Below are 8,898 nucleotides of genomic sequence, written 5' to 3' on the forward strand. Positions count from 1 at the left end.
TAATGAAAGCCAATTATATTTTATCGATCAGATAGCTGAGCGTTCCTCAGATAAGGTAATTGGGGCCAATCAACGCAAACTGTTTACATTTTCATTATGGGGTTCAATCAATTATGCAGTGCATACAATCTGGAAAATCAGTGATCATTGATAACTACTGCAAATTGATTTAATGCCTTCTGATATTTTACTAAAAGTAGCTCACACACAGGCACATGCGCGCGCACACGTACACAGGTAGTGCCCTGTACAGTCTTCCTAGGTGGACCACACTTTAGTCATTCATCAGTCAGTCATCATGTTCTGCTGGGAGACGGTTCGAGTGGACAGTTTGGTCTAAACTTTGAGAATGTGTCTGTTCCGATAGCAGGAATATATTCTCTGATAAAGTCACAGAAATTGTTTGTGGGGAACAACACACTTTATTTCTCACCGTAGATGGCAGGATCCTATCATGCGGGCGCAACTCAAAGGGACAACTTGGCAGACAGAGGAACAGAGATTCAAAACTACCAGGTAATACATCATTTAATGATATCTGAATATTTGGGTGCAAGGTTCGCTATGTAGGCTATTTACAGAATAGGTGCAATGATCGCTAGGTAGGTTATTTCAGATTAAAGTGCGGCTAAAATGATGCTTGCGTTATAATAATTTTATTCTTCATCATTATGCTAACATTTTCTTTTCACAATATTGTTCATAATTACAGATTATATTTCAGCCCCAGTGGAGGGTCTGGGGGTAGTGGTCTCTGTGGCTTGTGGTCAGGACCACTCTGTAGCTGTGTGCGCGTCAGGACGGGTGTACTCCTGGGGGGCAGGGGGTGAGGGACAGCTGGGCATCGCCCTTACTACTGTCTCCAAAGTCCCCAGTCCAAGGCAAGGAAACCTCCACTTCAACTTGAAATAGATCTTGATAGTGAAATATCACCTATGATTTACATTGTCAAGTAATGAGAGCCCTCTTGGATTCCACTGATCACTAACAAAGACAATTTGTACTAGATGTCTCCTTTTTTTTCACAGACCAGTTCCAATAACTTCGCCCTTTCCGATAACAGTGATACAGGTTGCTTGTGGAAATTCCCATTCTTTGGCCCTGACTAAAGGTATAACGTACTGTACCTACTGATGTCTCTCACACAGACTACATTCCATCTAAACTATGACAACCACATGCATCAGTTAGACTACACTTAGAAAAAAAGGTGCTGTCTTAAACCTAAAAGGGTTATTCAGCAGTCCCCATACGAGAACCCGTTCGAGAACCCTTTTTGGTTCCAGGTAGAACCCTTTTGTGTTCCATGTAGAACCCTTTTTCAGAGGGTTCTACATGAAAACCAAAAGGATTCTACCTGGAGCCAAAAAGGGCTCTACCTGGAACCTAAAAGGGTTATCCTATGAGGACAGCCAAATAACTCTTTTGGAACTATTTTTTCTAAAAGTGAACATCAAAAGGACAGTGAGATGATATTTATTAGGAAAGAATGTAACTCTGGAATTGTTGTGATGTAATTGTAATGTAATATGTCATTTCTTTGTCTTCCACAGGAGGACAGGTGTTCTCATGGGGTCTGAACAGCCATGGACAGCTGGGCCTGGGGAAGGGAGTCCCTCTGCAGCCCATTCCTGCCCTGGTGTGCTCCCTCATAGGGGTCCCAGTGACCCAGGTAGCAGCCGGAGGAACCCACACTCTGGCCCTCACCCTCCCAGGCCTGGTCTACTGCTGTGGGGCGAACAGGGCTGGGCAGCTGGGACTCAACCGTGTGGATGAGAAAGGTACGACGACACTCTACCTCTCTTTGTACGCTACTTGTATAAAAAGTTCATTTGAACTTGGATTCCTTTTTTATAACCACTAAGTCATTTTCCAGATGTATTATAATGAGTGGGAACATTGCATGATGCTTGTATGATGCTTGTTCCCCCTGCCAGGCCGGTTCAACATCTGTTCTGTGCCTGCTCTCAGAGTCTTGGGGGTTTCCTTCATCAGCTGTGGAGAGGCACATTCTGCTGTTCTCACCAAGGTATCATACTATAACTGTGGAGAGGGACACTGCTGTTCTCACCAAGGTATCATACTATTACTGTGGAGAGGCACATTCCGCTGTTCTCACCAAGGTAACATGGTAACATGCTAGGTTACTACTGTGGAGAGGGACACTGCTGTTCTCTATTACTGTGGAGAGGGACAAGGTATCATACTATTACTGTGGAGAGGCACACTGCTGTTCTCACCAAGGTATCATACTATTACTGTGGAGAGGGACACTGTTGTTCTCACCAAGGTATCAAACTATTACTGTGGAGAGGGACTCTGTTGTTCTCACCAAGGTATCATACTATTACTGTGGAGAGGGACACTGTTGTTCTCACCAAGGTATCATACTATTACTGTGGAGAGGGACACTGTTGTTCTCACCAAGGTATCATACTACTACTGTATTTTTACTGAAGGCCCCAAGGGAGATATTGGTGTGAAAGGAGACAAATACTACGGCAGTTCATTAGTTCATAAAAAGTATTTAATGTCCTAAACAGTGGGCCCACTGGGAGATAGTTCTGCACACAAAGTCAGCAGCCTCTTGAATATACAATTCATCACATATTGGTAAATAAAGCCAGTTATATAAAATGACCTTGAACAGAGGTGAAAAACAAATGATCAAGTGTCTGGTGGGTGTCTGGAAGAGATTTGCTACACAATGAACCATACAAGTTGTTATCATACTAAATGAGAAGTTACAGTTTATTACAGAATAGAAAGTCACAGGTTATACAGAATATGTCCTGATTATGGTTGTTATTACAGATCAAGCCTCGGGGCTACCAGAGTAAAGGTCGACCCTTCAATACTATTATACTGTCTCTTTAAGAAGTAATTAGGGCCCTGACCGGACCAGACCAGGAACAACTCTGGGCCTTGACATGTCAACAACTGGTTCTGGTTCTTTGTGGTCTTTAGGGTGGACAGGTGTTCACCTTTGGAGAGGGAAGCCGAGGCCAGCTTGGGCACAATGCATCAGCTAACGAACTCCTACCCAAACTGGTAGAGGGTATGGATGGACTGGCCTCACAGATAGCATGTGGCAGGTAATGACCAACAGCATAATGCTACTTATACACATATATACACATATAATAAACAGAGTCCATAAACATGGTTCGGAGGACTGAGAAGAAAAATTCAGGAAACAGGGAGTTTCGGAATAAGTGAGGGTAGAAAATACCAAGGGGACCGAGGAATAACATAGGAATGTAATAGAAGTAGCACCAGGAGTGTTTCCTGGAAACCAATCTTGAACATTCTCAGTCTGACTGTGTTTTTGTCTTACTATAACTCTGCCAGCCATCACACCCTGGTGCTGGGGTCCTCAGGTCAACTCTGGGCCTTTGGCAGTGGGGTCAAAGGTCAGCTAGGGACTGGCATTACGGAGGGCTGCTTGCGACCCACCCCAGTGCTGCTGGAAAGGGCTTCTGGTGGGGCAGCAACAGTCATACATAACGGTACCGGATACAATGTCTATTTTATTCTCTTTTATTCTCTTTTGTATTTGATTCTATTCAATTATATAATGCAGCTACATACTGACTATGTAGTGTTTGGGTGACTGAATTAGAACACATACTGTTTAACGAGACTTGATGTCCCTACAACCTCTTCTTTTCTTTTTTTTACCAGACATGAAGATATCAGTGGGATGGAATTCAAACTTCATTTACACCCCTGAGGTAATGTTTCTGACCTTTTATACCTCAATAATAGGTAGACTGGAACATTCATGTTTGAGATATTTGAATTTCTTATATTACTTTATCTTCCTTTGTAGAGTTCTGAAAGAGAACAGCCAATCGGGAGGTTAGATAAAGCCAGGCTGCAAAAATGGCTGACGATGGAGCAAGGAAATGCAGAGGCGCAAAGGTTAATTTATTATTATATTTATTTACGTTGAATATTAAAACATACAATCCACCATAGACAAAGGTTCTTTGCTAGTTAAAAAAAATAAAAATAGCAAACTCAAAATGAAATAAAAAAAACATTTATTTTAAAGTTGTATTTCTTATAGTATAATTGTACTGAAACATCAAATGTGTCCACATTTGTTCCAACAGAGAAATATCCTTGATGTTCTCAACAAGTTCAAGTCTTGTGGCCAGTTTCACCAAAGCCAGGTAAGCGATTTTAAAATGGAAGGTTTGGATAGTTTAAAATGAACACTGTGTGTGTACAGTATGTTGTGTCAATGATAATACTATACCCATGCTATACCCTCTACCAGTGAGTCTCCATCAACTAAAGCTGCAGGAGCTTTGAGAGTGGACCTAGAGGCTGCTAGCCAGGCTTTTGATCAGCTTTTCAACATCCCATGGATCAGGAAATCAGCTAAGACTAACTCACTCTTCAAAGACTTAAACAAATATCAACAATCTATTAAATATCAATATATATTTTGAATGGAGGATCATGATAGCGTAATGTAACACCTCTTCATGTCTATATATATTCTCCATATAGGTAAATATATTGCCACTGGTGGACACTCTTTGCAGTTCAGCAGCTGTCATCAAGTCACCAGAGATCTTTATGATACTACCCACAATCCCTCTTCTCCACGATGACCAGAATGTCATGAACATGGTCATGGCTTTAGCAATAGTTATCGCTAAGGTTCTGAATGAAACGGCCATGAAAATTTTAAGTAAATAACATCTGACCTTTTCAGTTTATCAGCAAATTTAGCATCAGTATCATTTTGAAGAATTGTATTATAATAGAAGCATAGCTGACACTGTGACACATTACCATATATTATAAGATAATATTTTTTTTGCACAGGCAATATAATTAACATATTTTGGACTTGTATTCATGTATCATGTTATAGAAGACTGGTGGTCGTCACTGGAGCCTTCCATCATGACTAAGCACATTCTGATGTGGAAGAATGCCCTGTCATTCATGCTGAGGAACGGTCTTCTGGCTACCCACAAACCCGGAGTCAAATTCCTGCTGGAAGCCCTCAAGTACCTCCACAGAGTCAGTGTTTGTGTCAATCATTTTTATAATCCTCCTGACCATTTCTGCCGTCTCTGTCATTATTGTTGATCATGCCCTAACATACTTCATATTGTGAACTGTTCACTTCCTCATGTGCAAGGGACATGTGCAAATTTATTTTGATGCTGACATTATGTTATTTCAAAGGCAAACAAAAGGGCCAGAAGAACCCAGGAAGTTCCCGCCAGTACCTTTTATGTGGAAGAGATCATTGATAGGGTAATTCCAATGGATGATGTGAAGCTTTGGCGCTTTTGGTCAACAAGGGAGGTAATAAAATAACCAAATCATCTGTAAATTACTAAAATGTTAGAATGATAAAGTGGTGGAGTCTGGTTTCACTTCTCCAGTTCTTTCAGCGCAGGTTGATGGAATGAGACAGAGATGGAACCCATGTAGACTATTGAGATGCACTTTCATTTTTCTTGTGTCATTTCTAGGACACAGAGGTGACACCAGTCATCTTTTGCCGTTACCCATTTGTGTTGAGTCTGATCTGCAAGATGGCGATTTTCAACAGCAATGCACTTTTTACTAAGGTATACTGTGTTATTCCACTGGCTGTTTTAAATCCTTTTATTGAATCTTTGTTTTCTAGTATACCACAGCCTACCCAGTGGTTTCCAAAAACCAGTCTGTATATCACTATAAATAGACCCTGGAGCTGACCCTGTATATAGCTTACTTACTTTCTCGTGTTCTTATTTCTATTTCTTGTGTTTATGTTCTACTTAACAGTAAAAAAATATATATGTGTATATATATAGTACTACTGATATGGAATACTGCATTGTTGGGAAAATGCAAGCAGGAAAGTTATTTCACTGTACTTGTGCAAGTGACATACATTTTTTTTTTTACGAGTGTATATTTATATATTGCAGGTGGTTCACCATCTCACCCACATGCAAACAGTGATGTATCCTTCTGGAACGTTCCCAGACAACCCAGAATCTCCCCTTGCCCCAGTCTTCCAGTTGACCTTAAGGCGCCCGTCACTCATCGAAGACACCTTCAGACAACTGGGTGCTGCAGATCATGACTACTTCCAGAGAGAACTTGTGGTAAAATTACGACAACCTGAATTAAGAAAAGCTTTTCGTAAGACTACAAGACAATGTCAGAACTCAACCTAAACGTTCCTCTGATGCTTTATCACTCAGGTGCAGTTTATGGAGGACATGAAGCTGTCGCTCGTCAACATAAGGGACTTCTTCCTCCATGTGTTTGAAGAGCTGTTGGCATCAGAGTCTGAGATGTTCATGTACAATGACACCAAGACACTGGTCTGGTTCCCTGCCAAGGTAAGAACTAGAATTAGGGAATTGCGATTTCATTACTGTATAATAAATCACTGCACTCTCAAGCAAATTAAAATAGTTGAGTAATGGAATAATATTCTAAAAACAATCTAAATACATTTAGTCAGTTAATAGCAACAGAAAGAGATTCAACCACTAAAACAGTGCCACTATCTACACTGTATTAATCAATACAGAATTGTGTCCAAGTATAATCACCATCACTCCCTACTCTCTTCCTGATGTACCAAGGTTTTATAGTTGTACACATTCACAGCTAAAAGCTGAATTGCAGTATACAGACAACAACATAATACAACAAAGGAGATAAAAGTTATTTGAAGAAGAATGGTGCCTGTTCTTGTTTATTCTTGATCTCTGCCTTGACTCATGTGCCACCTACCCTTACTACCAGCCCAGAGTGGAGGAGAAGAGCTACTTCCTGTTTGGTGTCTTGTGTGGCATGGCCCTGTACAACCACAACATTGTACACCTGCCCTTCCCTCTGGCCCTGTTCAAGAAGATGGTGGGGGTCAAGCCCTCACTGGAGGACCTGAGAGAGTTTGACCCTGTTGTGGGAGGGTATGTTTGTATTTTAGAATGTACATTTTAGCATTGAATTAGTGTCCCTTAGAAACTGATTAAAATGTTTCAACATGAATTCATTTTCGCTGTAATTGAAGGAGTTTGCGGTACCTCTTGGAGGACTACACTGATGATGATGTTGAAGAAAACCTGGACATGACCTTCACCGTATGTATAATATTGAAACTGATTGAGCAATGAAATATCCCTAGATACAGTATGTGAATAGTGGTAAAACTGTTTATTTTCATCAGGTGATCTGGGATGACCAGAAGGTAGAGCTGGATCCCAAAGAAACAGGAAAACCAGTCACAAGTTTTAACAAGTAAGGCTACAGCAACTTTTACTCCTACAGATGTAAGATCTTAATTTGATCACTCTGTTGCAGGAGAACCTTCCTGCAATGCAGGACATTTTAAAAGTGTAGAATATATTTGAGGTTTAAAAAGGCTTCAGACTTGATTTTCCCTTACAAAAAATGTATCAACCCCTACAAAAATGTCCATTAATTATAATCCACATAATAATTCACATGTTCTGTTGCTGCAGGATTATTTTCCTGCTGTAGCAACCTGGCTCACATTACGGTCTATTGTCTGTAATGCATAATACAAGGTTGACATTTTAGAAGTTACAACAATCAGGCTTTCTGAGTTTTTTAAAAATGTAAAAATACCATTAATTATATTTACAGGAAGCAGTTTGTTGATGCCTATGTGAACCTTGCCTTCAACCAATCAGCGGAGAAGGTGTTTGAAGAGTTCAGGAGAGGCTTCTTCAAGGTGTGTGACAGGGACGTGGTGGAGTTTTTCCAGCCTGAGGAGCTCAGGGGAGTCATGGTGGGGAAAGAGGACTACGACTGGGACACGCTCAAACAGGTCTATATACAACCATCATTCATTACTCAGTGTGGGGCTGGGTGCTGACTTGAGAAATTAGGGCATAAATCAGTCAGTGTTGATGCATTTATATCAATGGGGGATTTCCTTTGATGTCAAGTTATGGGTACGTTTCTCAAGTTAGGACTGGGACTAGGAGATAATATGCTATACATGGTGCTTTGTGACATACTGTGTGACTTTGAGTGGTGAATCGTTTAAATGGTGTGCAAGTTTAATATTGTTTAATTATTGCTGCCATTTGTTTGGTTTGTATATCCAGAACACTGTGTATGATGGAGAGTATCATGCCAGACATCCCAACATCATCACATTCTGGGAGGCTTTTGAGGAACTGACAGATGACCAAAAGAAAGCTTTCCTCTGTAAGTATGGCACTAAATTGCTCTCGGTTGAGTAAAACTGGAGGAACCATACAGTCTTTCATAATGCTGGTTCAGGGTTTTGTCTGCATATTTGAACTTCCTGTTCCACAAGAGCTTTTACAAAAAAAATGTGTCTGAACACATTTGACATTTTAGTAATTTAGCAGACGCTCTTATCCAGAGCGACTTACAGGAGCAATTAGGGTTAAGTGCCTTACTCAAAAGCACAACAACATATTTTTCATCTAGTCGGTTCAGGGATTCAAACCAGCTACCTTTCGATTACTGGCACAACACTCTTAATGGCTAGGCTACCTGCAACACAAAGAAATTCACTATGTTTCTTCCCATTCAGTCTTCCTTTCACGATCTATCCCCTCCTTCTCAGTGTTCCTGACGGGCTGTGATCGCGTTCCCATCCTGGGCATGGACAAGATACAGATGACTGTGGCAGTCCTGCAGAACTCTACTGAACTACATTTCCCAGAATCCCATACCTGCTACTTCCTACTCTTTCTGCCCATCTACCCCTCCAAGGAGATGCTGCTGGCCAGGCTCAAAGAGGCATGTGCACACAACAGAGGCTTCTGGAAGGAGTAATGGACACTATATATAGGCTACTGCTGTGTTAATTATTTCATTCAATGTGTTTCTTACATGTCAATATATCTCATAACGTTCTGA

General features: G+C 40.9%; 1 protein-coding gene across 1 annotated transcript; it reads left to right on the top strand.

Annotated features, from left to right (window-relative positions):
- Positions 1 to 367: 367 nt before the first annotated feature.
- LOC112262373 (probable E3 ubiquitin-protein ligase HERC6) lies at positions 368 to 8,898 on the top strand (the record flags this gene model as incomplete). Its single annotated transcript, XM_024438035.2, has 23 exons — positions 368 to 516; positions 725 to 881; positions 1,029 to 1,111; positions 1,554 to 1,781; positions 1,938 to 2,029; positions 2,968 to 3,095; positions 3,352 to 3,509; positions 3,685 to 3,734; positions 3,833 to 3,924; positions 4,119 to 4,178; positions 4,286 to 4,388; positions 4,522 to 4,705; positions 4,892 to 5,043; positions 5,212 to 5,334; positions 5,505 to 5,603; positions 5,949 to 6,128; positions 6,228 to 6,368; positions 6,781 to 6,947; positions 7,049 to 7,118; positions 7,205 to 7,275; positions 7,645 to 7,828; positions 8,112 to 8,214; positions 8,603 to 8,898. Coding segments are annotated over 23 exons (2,986 nt in total), but the record flags the coding sequence as incomplete, so codon positions are not given.

The sequence above is a fragment of the Oncorhynchus tshawytscha genome, unplaced genomic scaffold, assembly GCF_018296145.1.
Source record: "Oncorhynchus tshawytscha isolate Ot180627B unplaced genomic scaffold, Otsh_v2.0 Un_contig_4718_pilon_pilon, whole genome shotgun sequence".
Taxonomy (NCBI): domain Eukaryota; kingdom Metazoa; phylum Chordata; class Actinopteri; order Salmoniformes; family Salmonidae; genus Oncorhynchus; species Oncorhynchus tshawytscha.